This window comes from Accipiter gentilis, chromosome 22, assembly GCF_929443795.1.
Source record: "Accipiter gentilis chromosome 22, bAccGen1.1, whole genome shotgun sequence".
Taxonomy (NCBI): Eukaryota; Metazoa; Chordata; class Aves; order Accipitriformes; family Accipitridae; genus Astur; species Astur gentilis.
Window position 1 is genome coordinate 14,861,471 of NC_064901.1, and position 20,777 is coordinate 14,882,247.

At 43.4% G+C, this 20,777-nt stretch overlaps 1 protein-coding gene across 11 annotated transcripts in view; it reads left to right on the top strand.

Moving 5' to 3' along the window:
- The window catches only part of TMEM229B (transmembrane protein 229B), a 38,626-nt gene extending 19,391 nt beyond the window's left edge, over positions 1-19,235 (top strand). For all 11 annotated transcript variants that reach the window (XM_049825510.1, XM_049825515.1, XM_049825518.1 and 8 more), the window contains one exon: positions 13,062-19,235. In XM_049825510.1, the coding sequence (XP_049681467.1) occupies positions 13,089-13,592 (504 nt within the window). In that variant the 5' untranslated portion in view covers positions 13,062-13,088 and the 3' untranslated portion in view covers positions 13,593-19,235. The remainder of the gene's footprint in view (positions 1-13,061) is intronic.
- The last annotated feature ends 1,542 nt before the right edge of the window (positions 19,236-20,777 follow it).

Consider the following 20,777-nt stretch of genomic DNA (forward strand, 5'->3'; position numbering starts at 1 on the left):
CACCAACTCCTCCTCCTTTGCACTTGTATTCCCCACATGTTCCTGAAGCCCCTGTATGACCATCACAAATACTTTTGTAAGGGCAATTCAGAGTTGTGAAAGGTACTGTCTGGACTGTCCAGACGGACATCTGTGCTTTTGTAAATGAAAGAGAAGTGCTGACAGTGAGAACATGAACTTTCTGTGTTGTACATTCACATGAGTTACCTGTTCCGGAAAGAGCAGCTTCCAGAGGCAAGTAAAAGCATCCAGAGACAACCCATGTCTGGTTTCTCTCTGAGATAGCCAAGGATCTGGGCCAATTAGTGCCTGTGTTTGCGTTATGAGGATGTTTTGTCACTCATCAGGAATTAAACATACATGTATGAGAAAAAAACAAGAGCTATGTATGTTTTGGAACATTTTGTTTTTGAAGCCTGAAAAACAGAATAAATAGGATTCTGGTTTCTAGATCTTACTTCTGCAGCAGCAGCAGCGAATAAGAAAGATGACATGGTACGACATGTTCTTTGAGGCACAGGCTGACTTTCCATGTGTGTTTGTACACATCTATGGTACTTTGATTTACTGACACCTGGACACTCCTTCTGGTAGTGATATTAAGGGAATCTATATCTTACTGTGAAGTATTCTGACACAACTGAAGATGCAAGGAATTAAGTTTTCTTAAACTTCTACTTTAGAAAGGTAGGATGTTCAGTTTCATCTAAAGTGTTACTATTTGGGACAGACTCACTTGGAGCCTTCAGTCAGTGATGTGTGCTGCTAGCCCAGGGCTGAGACTGCTGGAGATGATACACAAGAGCCTGTTCCTGCTGATGATCATTCTGTTGGGGTGCTAGTCAAACACAGCCATGTCCCACTGCAGTGCCAGGTAAGTAGAGACAGGTTTCAAAACAGTAGTCTTCCCTCTTTTGTAGGGGCAAAACAGGTCAATGCAGATAGTCTGGCTATATTCAGTTGTTTTCTTTCTGCATGCAGCAGCTGCTTGACTTTGGACAGAAGGGAGTGCTGAACTAGAGAAACACAGTGAACTCTGTGCACAGTGTACTCTGCAGAGCAGAGTAGAATTTACTTTTATTAAAACTAAAATTGTGTCTTATATCAAGAGCTGCTACTAATGTAGCCTTCTAAGCAGAGTCATCTGAGACAACAGCAGAGAAGCAGTCTTTACTTTCCTTGGCACCTTTTATTATTGGGGTTTTGTCAGTTGTCTGACAGCATATGCAGTGCAGAGTCATAATCTTAACTTTTCTCCCAGTGCTCTCAAGATTATTTTTCATCCCAGAGCAGCCTTTTGGTCCATATCCAGCCATCTTCCTCTTTCTCTCCCCATTCTTCTATATTCCAGCAACTTGGCTTCCAAGCAAGACTTGCAAAGAGCACGTCTCTCCTAAGCCAAGCATGGATCTGTACTGTCAGGTTAACTTTGCCACTGAGCAAAACTCCAGTTCTTTGTTCCAGCTGCACTGATTCTATACGCACTGGTGCAGGAAGGTGATGTGGCTAACCTGTTCTGATGTAACTTTCATAAGTCTTTTGCCTGTTGCCCCGTTTGGCCACTGAGGGACTTTTTACGTGCCTTTCCCATCTCTTCTGACTTTAGATGTCTTGTTCATACCTGAGTACTGCCTCTTCTCAGTGATTGCTCAGCAGCTCAACAATGAGAGGAAAATAGCCTCACTTTTCCAGGTCATTTTTCAACCCCATTAACGCTCCCAGCCAGACTGGTTTGAAGGATTCTGTTAACTTGGGTTTGGTAGCCAGAAGGAGGATGGAACGTGTGTCCAGATTTTATCTTGTCACTATAGTAGCTGTGAAAATCTATGGATATTCATTATTATCTGCTTAGATAAAGTTAATGATTAGGAAACAGTGATGAGTTTAATTCCCTGATATCAGTCCCCTACAAGGCTTCAGCTACTAATACACTTAGAATTTTACTTGTGCATTCTTCCTTGTTTCCTTCTATTCTACAAATACTCCAGGGTCTTTCCATCCTACTTCTTTTAGATCCATCTTCTGTTCTCAAGGTGAGGTTCTTGCAAGGCTTTCCCCAAATTCTTACCAGCTTTTCCTCTCTTTCTGTGCTTTGGCTCACTGGGTGCTGGAGAAGCCAACACAAATATGGTAGTAATTTTAAGAACCAAGCAAGAAAATTGCTCTGCCCTCTACTGCAGCAGCTCTGTGTGTGGACTTAAATTCAAGTCTCCTTTTATCCTTGTGCTTTGACCTTTTGTGACTGTGCCATCTTTCTGCAGCTGAGAGTGGAAAATGTCTTCTGTGCAGATTGACAGCTGATAGGAGTGAAGAGGTGAGTAGTATTTTTACCTCCTTGCTGAGTTTAGGATTAGAGTTAGCAGTTCTTAAGGAATTTCTTTTCTAAGGTGGAAACTTAGTTCCTTTTTCAGGTGTTTAGCAAGCAGGTGGTATTAACATCATGCAGTTAAATTCCATGAGTACTGGAGCAGATGTATGTTGGCTGCTGTTCACAAGAGATGGTTTAGAATTTTTCAGAAGGCTGAATGTGTAGATTGGATCTGGGAAAAGGGATGAATGTGAGTGGGGTCTCAGCATGTACCACAGCCATAAACTGCTAGATCTGCAAAACAGTCTGAAGTTGTGGTATTTCTTTATTTCATGATCTGGGCTACCCTGTGCTATGAAGGATGAATTGCTGGACTCCAGGCATTCAGAAGCATCTGAAGCATCCCTGTGCACATACATACAGGCTTTTCTGTCTTAAGGAACCTAAAGTCTTACACTCAAGGTGACTAATAAATACAGGCAAGTTTTGAAAATGCTTTCCTGTATTGGACCAATGAATCTGTTTTACCGGGGAGACTGTTCAACAGAGCATGGTCATTTGGATACATTGCAGTCACAAAAGGAAATGTGGAAGAAGGGTATAAACATAATATTAAATGGATTTACTTTCAGAGGGACTATGAAAAGCTGGAACTGAGCATGCATTGTGGAGCCATGGTAAATGATTGGCAGGCTGCAGGTAGGAATCCTGAATCCAATAGTAGTGTTTGTAAAAGGTCACCTCAGCATAAAAATGAACACGGTCAGAAGAAGCAATTATAGGAAAAGAAAATCCACCCCCTTCAAGTAGAGGGGAAGAAGGGGCTAATAAGCAAATCAATAAGGACAACATATAAACGTGTCTGTGTATCTTTATATATCTATACATCTGTAGATAGAATTAAAAACGATTTAGGCAAAGCAGGTTGATTCGCCTTCATTAAAGCAGGTATCTGTGGTCCAGTCCAAGTTAGAGTGTGAGAGAACAGTCCAGTTCTGTGATTTGGGAGAGAGGCAGTAAGAAGAGTGGGAAAAGAACCAAGGTGACATCATCTGTAGTCAGAGGAGATGCGGGGCATCCTTATGACCCAGCTCCCTGGCTCATGAGCTGGAGTGCCTGAAGCTGCAGCTGGGAGCACATTTCAGTTGGAAGAACAGCACTGGGAAACACCCCTGGGGCTGTACTTCCATATGCTGACTGATTGGAAAAGGAGGGAGCTGTAGGACACAGCAGTAAAAGCTTACAGACCAATGCTGAGTTAAGAAATTAATGTCTGAAGAGATAAGAGGCTTCCTTGAATGGCAGGCAGAAATAACTTGGCAAATACCGCTTCTATGTGGGGCACAAATGTTGAGTTATTGCTTTATTTAAAAGAGCTCATGAGTGTTCAGCTTACCACCTTTCAGAAGGCTGAGAGTTTCAGTCACATTCCCCTGTGGGAAAGCTGTGGTGCTGCCTTCTTGGGACACACAGCACATAATCAGATGAGTGAGCCTGACTTGAAGGGGAGTCATAAACCGCTAAACATTAGAGGTGGATCTGATGCTTCAGGTTTACAGAAGAGAAAAATGCCAGGTGTCCATAAAACATGAAGATGGTGTGTTTGTAGTTGTAACCCAAATGCTAAGCTTCCTGATACCTTGAGGAAATAACAGCACTAAAAATGTAAGCCTTCTTTTGCAAAGATGTAAATAGCAATGAAGTACCCAACACAGTGGAGGGGTATGTCTGCTGTGTAGGAACTAGGCCCTAAAACTGAAGTTTTTGTTGACCTGTTATTCAGGACAGAGAAATTTGACTGGCCTATGAAGACAGATTCACCCGAGTGATGCGCTTACAGGCTGCTGCTTGGTTTTTTTCTGAACCGAAGTAAACCTGAACAATAGACTACAAAACTCACCACTCATTTATTTGCTCATACAATATATTTCCACTGCTGATGACGTACTTTGCAAGCCAGTGATGGTGTGACTAATCTCCGTGGTAGGCTAATTGGTGGGCACTGGTGGGAGAAACTCTGGGAAACTGCTCAGACGAGCTGCCTTTCCCAGCTGTAGGCATGGTTGACTACTTGAAGATCTTGTCAGATGTGGTGAGGTAGTCAGTGGTATTCTGAGATTTATCGTCTTCTAACCTTCCTTTCCAGGATGTTTCTACCTCTGAGGACCTGTGTGAACTTGAAATTAAGAAGATGAGGTAGCCACCATCTTGGAGGCTCCACAAGGATTCCTTTGGTGAAAAAGAATAATTTAGCAATCTGAGACTGCTCGAGTTTTCTCCAGCAGGGATGTTAAGAGGAAACTTGTGGAATCACAGCCTGGCAAATAGCACATAGCACTTGGAAGACCTGGTTCTTTCACATCTCAGCAGTAGTTTAATGTTAGGAAGGAAAATACAGATACTGAGGAGGAAAAATTATTTTCTTTAGAATTGCCATCAAGAGACTTCCAAAAGGGGAAAGAGAAGAAAACTTTTTATGACAGTTCTTGGGCTGTGTTTCTGAAGGTGCTTAAAAGTGTGCTCCTTTCTGTTTTATCTGTCTGTGCAGTGTCTTCTGCTTGCAAGGTTTAAACCTAATGCAGCTTAGACCAAGTCTCTAGGCTTTTTTATGGTCTGCAGCAGTTCTGTTCCTCCTAGATGAAGGAAGAGTGACTGTAGTTGCTAGCTGAAGGTGTTTACTATCCAGTTACCTACTATCAGTTGAATGCTGGGAGTTTGTAAAGGCTTGTTTGTGCACTGGTGAAGAGTAATACAAGGAGAAGGAAATGGTTCTTTACAGTTGTGTATATGCAGCAAGAATTTCCAGTAAAAGAAGCAGGTAACTTTCTGAAATGCTGCTTTGAGCTTTACCTGCAGCAAACTAGGAGAGACTGCCTTGGCTCTGTCAACAGTTCTAATATTTTTTTGTCTTTTTATACACACTGCTGTTCTTCACAGATAAGTGACTTGGATTGCATCAGGGTATTAGCAGACTCGGATTTTAGATGCTCTTACTTCACTGCCTTGATCATAATATTTTTTCTCTGCCAAGCTTCATTTTCAATGTGAAATGTGTTTGGATTTTTTGTCAATTTTGTTGCCGAATCTGGCTTTCCTCCATTGCATGATGATTCTGGCTTGTTTCTGCAGATTGTTCAGAAGAGCTGGGCTAAGCATATTTATTTGTTACTGTTACTGATACTGACCTCTGTGAGTTGTCCAAATCAATTTATTATTGGAGTTGGAGTGGACTGGTGTATTTACTTTTCATTTTGCTTTGGAAAGAAGATGGGGGCATTTCCTAACAAGGAAAAAAACCAAAAAACCAAAACAAAAACCTTTTCAAAAGAGAACTATCTGACATTCCAAACAGCTTTAAGAAACCATATTAGATGGGTGACACATAATGTCTTGACCTTAATGTTGTCTCTTCTTTATGTCTGTTGGCTCTCTAGTGACTGTGGAAAGGATATTGGCTATGGCAAAATCTTGTAAACTCGCAGCATGTTCTTAGGATAAATTCTCTCTCTCCATTTATCACTCTGTTTTGGGTTGCTTTTTCCTGGTAAGCCATGACATGCATTATGTTCTTTGAATGTCAGATTTGCTTCAGTCAGCTAATACAACATGTTAAGCTCTAGCTTTCAAAAGCAGCCATGAATTTTGATTGCCACTGTACTTGAATGCATGGCTTGAAATGAAGGGGCCCAGCTCCCGGGAGCTTACGAGTCTGGCAGTTGCCCATCAGGGAACTATGAGTGCTCAGACCTATGCCTGAAGTCATGGGCTGTAAACTTGTGGCAGCTTTTGAAAAATGGGTTCTAGGAACTCAATTCTGCCCTCACAGCAGAGAATGAAGTTAACCTGGGCTTAGTGTCCAGGTTAAGGTAACGGTGAATCCAGCAACTGAGCACCCAGAACTGGAGGATGGCTGATACAGATTCTCAGGGCAGGTTGTGCCCCACTGGACATGCCACCTCCTTGGGAGCAAACCTTCCGTAGTGCTGGCCTCCTCCCTCCACAGTGTTAGTGGGAAGTTCTGCCCGCTCCTACAGCGGGGTCCTGGCTCAAAGTCTCTGCTTTGTGCTAGGTAGGGCCACTTCAGGGGCACTTGGGCCCTTGCTGGACACTTGCTTGTTTGAGAGCTGTAGTATCAGCAAATGCTGGGGACTTGGGGCAGCTTTTCCAAACAGGGGAAGGCAGCAGGTAAGGCACAGGAGTCTTCTAGCAACAGGCTTGGAGAAGGATGTGACCTTACCTCAAAGGGATGCTGGGGACATTCGGGGATAATACTTCTAGATGCCGAGTTTGGACTCAGTCATTCTTCACAGATTTGGCTTGCAAGTCTGCTGCTTGCTTGACTCTTGAGGGGTCTTAACTTCTGTGAGGAACATAGGAAACATCTCTCTTGGTCACTGTAAGTAAACAGCTGCTGCCTTAATTTGTTCTGCATTTGTTCTGCTTTCTGCACTCCTACTGCCATTCACAAGATCACATTAAGTCAGAAGACTATTCTTTAAACTAACAGTGTTTTCATGTTTTCCCTTTGATCTCTGAAAAGCCCCTGTTCTACAGTCCCTCCTAAGAAAAGCCTACCTTTCTCCTTCCCATTGTGAAATAGTGCCTTCTGGGCAGCCCACACACAGGCATTACCGGTAAGAACTACACTTCCCCATCCCTTTGGCTTAGTCTGGTAATTGGATTCATTTAATCTCCTTTTGTCGTCATTCTTTTTTACTGTATCCCAATTCTCTTTAGAACAGATTTGAAAGATAGGCAGGGATCAGAGGCTGCCAGCAGGTACAGAGTGAACCAGCCAAAGGAACGAGGAGTGGTGGGAAATGATGTGCCTTCTAAGGGAAAGGAACTAGAGACAAAAATGAGGGGAAAATGCAGATTGGAAATGGACTGTGCTTTCTTACTTGCAGTACGTGGTGGTGTGGGTAGAACTCTGAGGAAGCAAGACAACATGCATCCTGATGGAGATGGAGCCCAGAGACAGAAGGAGCAAAACCAGATGATTAGTACATTCAGAACTGACCAAAATCCCAGGGCTCCAGATCCATCCTGAAAGCGCTAAAAGTGAGGAATGGACATCAAGTCTGTATTTGGAGACATCTGTCTGTGGCATGCTTTTAGCTTCATTGCAGGGCTTGATTAATCAATCTGCTGGAACTATTCCACACTTCAGTACAGTCGAAATTCTATTTTCTGAGTCACAGTTAATTGAGGCTTTCGGTTACCTGAAGGATGACTATCTCCTCAGAGTTATGACTTCAGCATATAAGTACCGCTAAGACTTTACTCCATAAATCTTTAAACACTGATGAACTAATGTCTTGGTGCCAAATCCAGCACCAGTGTTCTGTAAATCTTTATTCCTAATGTAAATGTGACATTTATATGAAAATGTTGAAGCCAGTTTTGCAGCACATTCATTGAATGTTGTCTGTGATTGCAAAGGCATGCTCATTTGGTGTTTACTCACAGGCAAAATGCAAAATAAGAGAGGAAGAATTATATTTAAAAAGGTATTGCCCAAAAATGCATGTCAGTTTTTATCGACACATCCTTGTATCTACTGTACTCTTTGTTAAAGCAGAAAAGCAGATACAGGTCTGATTCTCCCAGTCTTAAGGAAGAACACAGTAGCTACAATGATGTGCCAATGAAAGTAATTAAAAAAGTAATGAAGAATGGTTACTTTTACATAAGTTTGGGTAAGAAGGGTCCGGGGAAGCAGAATATCATAAGTGGTATAGCTTACAGTCAGGGAGTGGCAGGTGCCTTCTACTTCAGAGCTCTCTGCTGCTTGCAGTCCTGTTGTTGGGAGGGACTGAAGTATCCTACGGAAAATATGCCTCCTCTGTCTGCAGTTACTCTTTCAAATTAAAAAGTAATTATGACATGTAACATAGAGTTATAGAAGTATCTAAGGCATTTCTTAGAAATATGAACATCCATGTTACAAAACTAAATATTAGTAAATACTTCAAATATGAATTTGTAAAATAACTTTGTGCCCTAATTTTTCAACTGGCAGAAACAACCGGGCGCTAAGAATAAGGAATTTACTGCAGTACTTCAAGTTCACCTGCAGTGAATCAAGTAGCTGACAGAATTTATAGCCTCAGGCCATCACTAAGCAGGGGAATTGTCTTATGGAAGTTTTTTGTTTGTGTTTTTCTTTTATTAGCACTTCAGAGTTAATTCAGAGTATCTTGATAAGGTCTCATTATACCCATCCAGAGGCTGTGAGCCTAAATAATTCTGCTGGAGTAGAGGGAATAGAGACAATCTGTGAGAGTCTTTTTGAAGCACAGTTTGACTTGGTAGCAGGGAAACAGGCAGAAAGCCACTGCAAGGGAAAGCTTTGAAAAAAATGAACCGGGCAGTGCTCAAGAACTTAATTGGGCATGAATATGACATGCACTGATGTCTCCCCTGCAGTGCCTGTGTGTGACAAATCTGCCATTATTTCTTGGTCTACCATCAACCCATTTTCCGATCGCTTGCCTCTTGCCCGCCTGGGCTGCGTCACCTGCAACACCAAATGTGAGTATGGAAGTGCTCCTCTTGCACAGAAGGGTCTTGCACGTGAAGCGGGGCAGTCTGGGATTTATGTCCTTTCTCCTTACTTGGCCTGGTGCATCAGGTTTATCTGTATCTTACCTCAACCTAGGGGATGATTAATATCAATTTCAGAGTTGATATTCTAAAATATAAAAGTATAATCTTTGTGTTGTTACAATACTATTTTCTTGCAGCCCTAAGTCAGAGTTCTGCCCTGATCCTCTGAACCAGATTTCTGTAGAGAAACGCAGTCCTTCATATGCTTCCCCCTGTAGAGCCCGTGCTCGTTTGCTGTAGGTGGAGGGGCTCTTGGCCCCTGTGTTGCCAGCAGCGTTATCTGGACAGGCAGGGCAGTTGGGGAAAGGACTGTGTGTTCCTCCGAGGCCCATGTGTGATGTCTGTAGACTTGCCTTTTTATTTTTTTATCAGCAAGCTGGAAAAGACGTTCCTACTGGAGAAAGAGGGAAAATTTCTGTGCTGGTTTAGCTCAGGCTTCCTCCTAACATTGTATTAGAGGAACTATTTCTACTTCGGTGTCTTGAAATATAAGTTTTTGATGATGGAAAGCATTTTCATAGCTTTGAATTTAGAAGCTCCCTGTTTTCCACAAGACAGCACAGTGAGAGCAGCCTCAGTACAAGCATGGCCGTCCATATGCGGTCTCCATGACTTGTTTGCTCTCTGCTGAGACAACTGCGTAGGTGGCAGCTGTGTTCCTGATTTTCAGGAAGCCGCTGCCCATCCCACTGTAACTACCTCAGTGATGAATGTCATTTGTTTTCCTCAGGAAACTGAATAGCTAGTGTACAATCAGAGCTTTTTGGTCTGTATTACTGTCACTCCATTAAAAGTCTTGCATCACCAAGTTCAATTATCTACTTGAGGCTTTCCACAAATCTGCATCTCTTACTGAATCCAGTCTTAGCCTTCTGTTTGGATGCTTTTCCCACTAATGTCTTGCAACTACTTTTCAGCTTGATCCTTTTATCATGAATTGCTGCCCAATAAAACAACACTTTTCTCCTTCATTTCCCTCTTGAGACCGTCTCGTGCTGTATTGCCTACCAGGCACCAGCCCATTTGATATGGCTGGGAAATAAGATGCTTGGCAACAGCTGCAATTTTAAATGTTTTGCAAATGCTCAAGTGACTTGTAACCATTACATTGTACAGTCCCCAACTTGTGCAATGATGTGCTGTAGCTTGGTGTAGTCTCCCTAGGTATCCTCCATTCCATTCTATGTCTTACTGTGTACTTTTTGTTTTATTTTGAATGAAATATTTTACAGCAGGAGCTGTGACTTATGGATTTGCTTAGTGCCTAGCACAGTGGAACCAGTTTATGTTTGGGCTACCACAGTTTGGCATCTGCCCTGTCTTGGGATGCTCTTAATCAGCAGGCAGCCTGTGAGGACTCTTTCAAGCATAGTGTAAGAAGGAACTTCCCATCGAGGTTGGGGTGACTGGAAATGTGACAGTAGAAGGCAAATATTGAGACAGTATCAGTGCATTGATGCTTGTCTCCTTGTGCTTGTGGTGAAAGGCTCAGGATTCAAAAGAAGTCAACAGTGGTCTTTGCAGTGGGTTAACTTGTATTGTAGATGTTGTCCTGGTCATGGTCTAGATTCAGTTATTAGACTTCTAGTGTGGTGACTAAATATTTTGCAAAGTGTAAAAAAGAAATAGAGAATAAATAGATAATTATTAAGTATGTGGTATAGAAGCAGGAAAGAGAAATCTTAATTGCATAGAGGAAATACTGGGGGGTAGAACAGGACATGGCCTGTTGGATATGTTTCTGTGAGTCTTTGGCTTTGGTGGGCAGGTGTAAGGCAATGGAAATAATTGGTGAGGGAACCCTCAGAATAAGAAGAGAGGGACTGAGAGGGAAGGACCTTCTGTGTGTTTGATCCAACTTTGTGAAGAGATTGTCAAAGTTACAAGGACAACCTTACAGATAGTACTGCATATTTAAGATGTTCCTAGCTAACAGTTCAAATACATTTCAGGTAAAGCTGTAGAGCAAAGTGCAAGGACTAAGGACCACAAGTGGAAAAGCTTAGAAGAGGTTACTGAAAAGAGTGGAAACCCATACAATCCCTTGGCAGCTTAGTAAAAACTTTACAATAACTTTCTTTCCTGGAGAATGACATTCCGTATTTCCTCAGTGCCTTACCTAGCAATAGGTATGACTTCAAAGGCCTCTGCTTCTTTTGATGTCTGCCTTCTCAGATATAAAAACTTGTCCCTTCCTGTTGCAGCCATATATCTCCATTCTGACAGAAGATACCTACAGCCCATTTCCTTCTTACTGACTTTCCTGACTCCTGTACCTCTGACTATTGATTTGTTCTTGAAATTATGTGAGAATAGAGGAATGATATGAATATTGAAACTCCTAAGCTTATCAACTGTACTGGCAAACTAACCAAGTAACATTACATTGACAAACTCTCATTCTCCTCATGGAGAAAGTTTGCAGTGCCCTTACCATCAGCTTTTTGTGGACTGTGTGGAGATACACCCCCTGCTTATTTCTCAGGTGCCGCCTCCACTGCTGTCTTGCAGGGTCTCTTGGCACTGCACTGTTAGGAGACCTGAGGGAATTCCTAGCGACTCTTTAGTCTTTCACCCACAAGCTCATAATGTGCTGTTGACCCAGATCTGAGCATCTGATGATAGTTCAGTGTTGTGTGTAAAATGGATCGTGCCACTAGGAAATGGGTCTTTGTTCAAGTACCCACATCATATGAACTGCCAAGACTTTGGTTGTTTGGGTGTCCATTTAAGAGAGGAGTGAACAGGTCATGGATACAGCTCTGTCCTTTCCACTTTCAAGATTCCCCTGTGAATATTCTGTGTATCTTCTTTATGTTCATTATTATAGTTCCCTTTTAATCATAAACATTTCTCTTCTCTCATCTCCTATCAGAATTTCAGTCATACTGCATGTTAATACTTTGTTCAGAGAGGCACTGTGTTTATAGGTCAAGGCAGGAACAGACTCTTTCCAGAAGGCATTGGAATGACTGCAGGTAAGGTTAGCATGGTCCTTTCCTAACACCTTGTGCCACAGAACTGACAAGTGCGGAGCAGAGAAGTCATAGTGCCTGATGAAGAGTCGAGAGAAACCTAGCTTGAAAGAGTAAGTTTCTAAGAATGAAAGAGGTCAAAATCACCCTGCGCTCTAAGTCTGTAAGGCTTCAGTAAAATTATGCTTATAATCAGCTTGGGCCAGTGACTGTAGTGTGGCAGAGCAATGCTTTGAAACAGTTCAGTGATAAGCAAATTGTGCCCTTTCAAAACCTCTTCACCAAGCTTCTTCCTGTACAGACAATTAGAGTTTGTTCTCATTTCCTATTTATCATGACTAACCACCTCTCTCTGTGCTCAGCTGTTCCTTTTTATTCTCCTCTTTTGTGTTTTGCTGTCCTGAAGCCAAATCTGAATGGATTTCAATGGCTCTCTTGTGTGTTTTGACTTCGTATCAGGCAGTCTGACACCATAAGAAAATTATTTTCCAAATCTTAGCCATACAATGCATGAGTTCTTTAACAGAAGAAATAACAGTTCAGCTGAATAATGAATGCAAGGTGTGGTGTCTGAAAGTGTAAAACCTCTGAAATTTTGTCCTGTTCCCTTTCTGTAGCTCCCATCAAAGCTCAGTTTTTCACTACAGTAAACATTTTTTGGTATAAAGACTGTAGATGACAGCTGGAAGGGCCCAGGTTTTCAGTGCTGTGTTCATCTAATCTATTCCATATCGGAAAAGTAGGGGACAGTGCTGTTTCTTGAAAAGAGCAAAAAGGTGATGGGTGCTCCTTGTGAGATGACTCTCTTTCTCTACTGATTTGCAACCAGTAAGTTCTTTGGCAGCCTCACCCCAGCAAAGCCCTTGTACCTGTCAGCTCCCTCCTTGCCACCAATGCAACACCAGCTGCATCCTGCTTCTCAGGGAGAGCAGTGTACGTTGTCCAGACCCATGCTGAGACTCAGGGCCTGGTAAGGTGCCATCCTTCCCCAGGACTTAAAATTTGGCGTGGTAAAAATGAGATGATTTAAAATTCACTTTTTTTTCCCTCAGATTTGTCCTTTGTGGATGTTACGAGTTTGTGTGTGTATCTGGGAGATAAGGACTTGTGACATCCTTGCTGACTCCTCTCTCTCTCCCTCCCCCTCCACCCCTCTCTCTTCATTTCAGAGTGCCTGCTGGGGTGTGTGCAGAAGAATGGCTGCAGCAGAACCTCTGACCGCTTTCTCCCGATGGTATCTCTACGCCATTCACGGCTATTTCTGTGAGGTGATGTTCACGGCTGCCTGGGAGTTTGTGGTCAACTTTAACTGGAAGTTCCCAGGTGTTACCAGTGTGTGGGCGCTCTTCATCTATGGCACCTCCATCCTCATTGTGGAGAAGATGTATCTGTATCTCAAAGACAAGTGTAACATTTTAGTGCGCTGCTTCATTTACACACTTTGGACATACCTCTGGGAGTTCACCACCGGCCTCATCCTACGCCAGTTCAATGCCTGCCCATGGGACTATTCCCAGTTTGATTTTGACTTCATGGGCCTGATCACCCTGGAGTATGCCATCCCATGGTTTTGTGCTTCTTTCATCATGGAGCAGCTGGTGATCAGAAACACCCTGCGCTTACGATTTGATGAGACTGCCGAGCCGGGGGCCCCCACCGTCCCCGTTGCCTTGGCCAATGGCCACGTGAAGACTGATTGAGCAGTGACTCAGAACCACACTTAGCAATCTGATTGAGCCCAGACCTCTACCACAGACTGTCAGCTCTGGCTCTGAGGTACTGCTCCTTGCTGTATGATAAGATTCATAAACCCCGTTTTTCTGATGGGGGTGTGCATGGGATATACCAGAAAAAAATGGAACCAATAGATTTTCTATGGATTTTACTCTTTGGGCTCCAAGGACCAATATCAGTTACTTGTTAGTTAGGTAATTTCTGATTTTAACTTATTACAGATGAAAGCAGTCCTTTTGCTTACACTTTTATGTGGAGAAAGAAGAAAGAGAAATGCTACAGCGGAAATGCATCCAAAAAGAAAAAACCTAATTAGTGGATGGGCATGGACACGCCAGCTAAGTTAGTGATTGGCTTACTCCATTAGGCAATATTCAGGTGCTTGCTTGCAACCAATACCTCCCGTGGGACCTGAGATGCTGCAGGAACAAGGAAAATCCAGCTGCTGTTGAGAAGAACCTAAGACTGGCAGTCTGCTGGGGAGGTAGATGGTGTTCCCCTTGTGAGGTCCCATTGGCCTCTCCCCAGGTTCTTTGTTGCACCATGAAATAATCTGGTGCTGGACATCTTGCTGAATTTATACAGATCTTGTACTTTTTGAAATCTCAGTCCTGATACTCACTAGAGATTTTTTTCTTTTTTTTTTTCTTTTTTTCTTTTTTTTTTTAAAATAAAGGCCTTTTTTGCCGAGTGAATTTTACCATAATCTGTGCAATCTGAATCTTGGCAAAAGGCGCAAGAACTAGTGTAAGTCTTCCCATCTCTTCTTTCCCTCCAAAGCAGACCTCGCCTGAGAGTCTGCTGCAGATTCCAGCTCTCATCTCAGCCGTGCAAACCTTGTAGCAACTGTAGAGGCCACAAGAGTTTTCGGCCTTCCTTCCCAGGGATTCCTCTGTTTCTGGTGGTTGATGACTTAGGCTGGCTGCAACCTGTTGTATTTGAAGGTCAAAACCTTCATGTGGCTAATGTGGTATCCAGGATTTGGTCCTCTGGCACCGACTCTCACCTTCCTTCAGCACTGGCAGGTCTTGGCTCAGTTCTACCCAGTGTTCTCAGTGTATCAAAAGGATTTGCTTTTTCTTCCCAAATTCTGCTTTAAATAACCATAACCATATTGTAATTGGAGGTAGCAAGAGCTATGCCATCCTGCCTGATACATTATTAAAAGAAAAAAAAAAGTGAAATCCCCTCTCTGAAGAGCACTTCTTCATGCTCTGCCTGAGTGAGGCTTTGAGTTAGGGTCCAAGAGCAGCAGTAGAGAGGTGGAGCGGGAAGGAGTGCTGTGGCTCCATTGGAGAACTACCTGCACCAGGGACAGTTTGAAATTTAACCTACTGGGGACATTTGAGGAATACAGGGAAAGCTGCCATGCAGGGAAGTGCTCGATAGTGGCAGCCACAGGTTCATAATTTGCTCTGGCAAGTCTTGGCTTTTGAAGTTAGCAACAAACACGGAGCTTCCACCTGTCAGGTGTATCTCACTCCTAACTGATTTATGGGGAAGGTTTGCTGTAGTTGCCCTGTAGGGCCCAGTTAATTTTAGGTGTTCTTCCACCATAGTCAACAGAGCTGCACCAGGGATCAATCTGGCTTGAAATGCAAATGTGTTGTAGAATTCCACTCTTGTATTAGAAATGGCCAGGCTCTTTCTGTGTGGGTCCCCTGTCTCTGGTAGGGAGTGCTCAGCTCTGAACCTGCTCTGCTCTGGGGCATCCATTCCTAGGGGGAAAAGCACTCCTGGGCCCTATGAGGGGAATTGTTTGTTGGTTCTGCTCTTAGGAAGGTAGCGTTAATCCTTTTTTATATCACACAGAGTGCAACTATTTTATTCCTCCCCTCCCCCTTCTCACATGGCATCCGTTGCTGGCAACGGACACACAAAAACACTGGTGGCAAGGAGTTAATCAAATCTGCACTGGGCTATGCAGTGTCTCCAGAAGCACCCAGAATACTTAGGTGGGTGTTTAGAGTTCCCTTTTTATAGCTCATTAAATTAAAAGAGAACAAACACTGGACAGATGGTTTTTTGGTTTTTTTCATGCTGTGATGCCAGTATTACAAAATCAGAGGAACAGTATGTAGTTTATCAGCCTTGATGGTCTCGGACATGTAGACCCAGGCAAAATAGTCACCTGATGCTGTACATAGGGGAAAAAAAGAGATGAGATCTGTACGTGGGATAATGTAGATGAGCTCTACTAGACCAGAACAAGAATTGCAAGGTGCGGGTGGGAGTTGGGATCTCCCCATTTTTGGTTCTGTCAGGGTCACCAAACACAGTGTCTAAAGCTGGGTTATCCTCTCAGCATAGCTTAAGTGTGGTGTCGTGCTGCCTCCTACACCACCCCTGCATCATCTGAAACCCTCAACTTCATGGAAACATCCTTAGGATCCCTGCTTTCTCCTTAGCTGTTACAAAACTCTTCAAAAAGGTTAAAAGGAGTTAGCAACATGGTTTGGTGACTCCCAGCTGCAGCTGGGACTGGAGGAGGAGTGGCTGTCCGCAGAGCTAACTGGGTGCACAATGGCAGTCATGTGTCTTGACTTCAGCAGGTCCCCACTAAATGACACTGGTTTTGCTCAGTGATGTAATATTTAGATGCTCAAACTACAGAGGGGTTTCCCAGCAGCATCTAGTGTCTTATTCCATTATCCTTATTTCCTGTGCTGTTGTAACAGCTATCGTAGTCTGCTTTCCACTGATGTCTGACATGAACCACCCAGCTATTGCATCCTCATAGAGCGGTAATTTATACCCAGAAGTGCACTTTACTTGCAGCTTGCACACCAGAAACAGAAAGGGGCCCGGCAAATTCTTAAATCAATTGAAATAATTATACATAATACCATGTACCTAATGCAGCAGGATTAGCCAGACTTCTCCTTTCCGAGCAACATGGCTGCAGTCAGAGCTTTGTCTTTTCTGCAAAATCTCCCTTTTTAATACATGTGATGCTTCTTATAACATCTTACAGAAGTGCCCAGAACACATTACTGGGGTCTCAGTGGCAGCTCAGTAAGAGCTCGGGAGCTGGACTAGAGTTGTAGAGACATTTACATGAAGAAGAAAAAAACGCACAAGGCCTAACGTTTGTTTGTATGTGTATCTTCCTCAGTAGATTAAAGTTGCCTGTTTTGAGTTCACCAGCAATAAAAAAACCTTGTGATTTATCTACCTTGTCCTAACTGCAGCAAGGAGAGAGTGGCCCAGCGCTGCTTTTCTTTTCTGGGGGGTGATGGGTGGTGGGATATGGACTTCAATTACCCCAGGGTTCCAGTTTTGCCTCCCTTCTCTTGCTTATCTCTTGTACGGTCCACCCTAAAGGATCTCAAAGTACACGATGAAATAGAGTCGGGTGTCCTGTGCGCAAGAGGCAGTTCAAGCATTACTGTGATGTCTGTTCATACTCCAGAGATCTTGCCAGAGGGAAATGGTTGATTTAGAGCAGGACTGGACTGTGTTTTGGTCTTTGGTGTTATAGTTGAGAGAAATGTGTATATATGTACCAGGTACTGTTGTGCCTTTGGTCTGAGTGCATTTTGTAATTAAAGCAGAATAATCCAATCAAGGTTTTGCTTGACTAGCCCTGCGACTATAAAAGGTAAAAAAAGACCGCAGGGCTTTAACTGCTTTGGGAATTAGGAAGCGGGTGACTGAAGTCCTCCTGAGTTCAATAGCATTGCTCTGCTGCTGACTGGTTTTCTGAAACCTGCACAGAAAGAAAGGGGATTTCTTCGTTTGTGGGAACTTCTGCCCTTTCTGTACTATGAATAAAACATGAGCCACCACTAAGATGTGAACTGAAACTGAATGTTTTTCTATTTTAGTTTATCTTGGGCCTGAATACATGCAATATGCCCTGTATTCACGGGGGAGGTTTGCAGACCTGAGTTCTTTGCTTCAGTTCGTCTGCCTGCAAACTGCAGCTGAACCACCTGAGAATGAGACTACTCTTTTTCCCTTCCTTCTACCTCCTGCCCCAGGGAATGGAGCAAGCGCTGCCGCTGCCCAGGGGCCGTGGTGCCACTCACTATTTTAAGCTAACAGAGGTCGGTCTCCACTTGGGCAGGGGAACTTTGATTTTAAGAGCTGTGAGGCTCTGGGCTTCAGGCTGATTACTAGCAAGTCATCCACAGGCATGATAGTGAATTTGTACTGCGTGGAATGGCTTATTTCTTCTAAGATGGCAAGGGTTTGCTCCATCAAGGGTTTGGTCACTTGGTTCGCTGCTTTGTGAACAAGGGGGAGGTTACAGAAGGAGGTGGTTCTCCCAGTAACTGCTCTGCTTTTGGCCCCTGGGCAGCTAGCACAGATGCCGAAGGAAAAAGCGCTGTCTTGACAGAAGTCCTAGGGACGGGCTGGGGGGACACTGGTTAGTTTGTGTCCAAAGGCACCGCTTCTTCAAATACAAAGCTGCGCTTTCCCACTGAGATCTTTAATACCTGTAGCAGTGCAGAAGTTGTCTGCTTGCCCCAAAGTATATGATTGCCTGAACTTACCCTGAAGTAGAAGGGATGTTTAAAATCTCTAGTCCTCTTTTTCTCTAGGAGGTTCTCGACTTACGTCTTTGTGGAAAAATACATCACCTAGAGATATGCAAGCTAGTGCTCATTAAGCCAGTATAGGTACTAAAAGCCATACAGCGCTGTGCTCCGTCCTAAGTTAATCATGCTGAGAAGCAGAATACCTTGTCCCACAGAGCGTGCTGCCATGTGGGTATACCACTTCAGCACCTGAATTAGTATAAACGCCTACTCAGGAAAGCATTTTGCCTTATAAAACGTACTCTTAATTCCATGGGTTCCAGTGGAAATGTTTGTCATGCTTAAGAGGGAGAAGGACTGAGATCCTATATAAGCTTCATCACTGCTTATGATCTTACTTGAGAGCATCTTGTTCAACGTTTCAGCTACTTGACTGAGACCCTAGAGACCAAATGTGGAAGGTGACTTGCCACAATCTTGGAGCAGCAGGTCACTAGCATCACGCAACTGTAGACTGCATTGCATGTGGTGTGCTGTGCAGCTCCAGTGCGCAGCCAGGATGAGCTTCCACCGTACAAGGACTGTGATGAGTAGAGGGGGTGATACGAGCACTGCTGGTGACGGTGGCAGAACGTGGACTGGTGGTGACGTTCACATTCCCAAATCTTCAAGAGCTGGATGGGTCGGAAGCAGCTCTTCCATGTTCCCTGTATTTGGGACTTGTTGCAGGTCTAAAGCAAACTGGCAGGTTTTTTATTCGAGAGAAGCAGACCGTTTCCTCAACTCCTTACTCTGGAGTCTGGGCAGCTCACTCCTTCTTTTGTAGCCACTGGATTTTCTGATGTGAATGGCCTTCATTAGTGTCTCAGAAAATAGCGATTTTTAAATGGTAATCCCAAATGCTTGACGTCAGTTTGTATTTATGCTTTAGTCAATTTAGGAGCTAAAGACCCTTAAGTATCTGGTGATGCTGTTTGTTTGTACTGTGGTGTGGCATGCTGTCCTGCTTTGATGCTATAATGAAGAAGAAAGAGAAGGAAATACAAGCAATTTGCTCTTTAATAAAAACAAGTAAACATATGCAGTTGAGACAATATTTATTAAACATGTGAGCTGAGATATGCATAGTGCTTGTAGATCTCTGGCCTTTCAAATATGGGACACTTTCTAGTGCAGAATTTCTCTTGCGTTTGTGGTTAATCCCCTTTGCAACATATCTGTATTGCTATTTCAGTATACTTCTTTCCCTGGTATTTTGGGGGTGAGAATAACAGTATTTGCCTTTCTTTTTCAGTTTTCACTGAAGGATCTCTAAGTGCTTTTCACAGACTAGTGAAGTAATTCTCACTTCAGACCTTGAAGCAGGTCAGGATTAACCCCAAGTAGCACCAATCAAGAGGTGACGAAGATGTCCTGCCAGCTCCCAGGTCATTTCAGACCTGGGAAAGGGAGTTTAACATTTTGCCTATTCACCAAGTTTCCAGTTTTGAGGAGTGAGTTAATAAAGTTCCAAGAAAGTTGGGGAACTGGGAAAGTGCTACCCCATTTCCACCATCTGAAGCTGTTCCAGAAATTGTTTTGTATATCATTGCATCGCTCCGTCTGCCCCAGTCAAAGCCAGCACATGAAGAGACTGTCAGAACTGATAGCATAGATCTATCTTTTACAAAATAGGACTGATTTCCCACTGTTCGCTACATAATCCCATCGCCATCAGTAGAGTACTTTTGGGTAAGTATTGCTAGGGGCAACAAGCCATGTTAGAGGCTAAACTGAGGTGACCATCTGCTCTATCAACTCGTGTTGTTGCAGTTACTACAGAGCTTATCTCTGTTGCTGTTTCTGTTGTCAGACCACTTATCTGATACCACAGCTCTTCCTATTGCTCCTGTTTCTTCATCAGCTGCTTTGGTAACCTGTCCCTTTTCGTGCCTTACCTCCATTGCAAGTCCATGCTGCAATCACAAGTGCCCTAAGCCTCCTGTCTGAACCCCACCTTTGGCAATTTAACATAAACGGGCTGACTGCTGACGAGCTGTAGCTTCCATTAAAGCCCGCAACAGCTGCAGTTGTCAGTGCTTTGGAAGGCAGAAAACATTTTATACACTTGCCTTCAGGCACAAGTATAGCATCAAGTTTGCAATTATTGTTCAGTGCCTTTGCTATAACATCCACACGACGGTACATAATAGGCTTTCAGGGCTAAATTCAGCAAAAAGCTTCTCCGGTCAATCTCTTTGAGCTTCAATGTATGTGGAATAATACATAATTTCAACTGATCCTTCATACAAATGCATATACACATAGTGAGTGTGTGTGTTTCCATGCATAAAATAGCTGATGGCCTCCACGCTGCACCACTGACTGCATCATAACTTCTACTGGCAAAGAAGAGCCATCACCTGCTTAGCTGCCAACAGCAGGCTGGGCCTACTCACTGCCATTTTCTTGAGTATATGAGATCCAGAGAAGATCCAAAATGAAGCTCCACATACACATGAAGCAGGTTGATCTGAGTTGACTGCTCGTGACCTTGCAAGCTGTGTGTCTGGGTGCTTTGGTACATGGGGAGGTCTCAGTTTGATCTGACAGGGGGTTAAAACCTTATTGATGAGCACTCAGCTCAGAGAGGGGGGTTAGGCCCATGTTTTTCAAAAGTGTTTTACC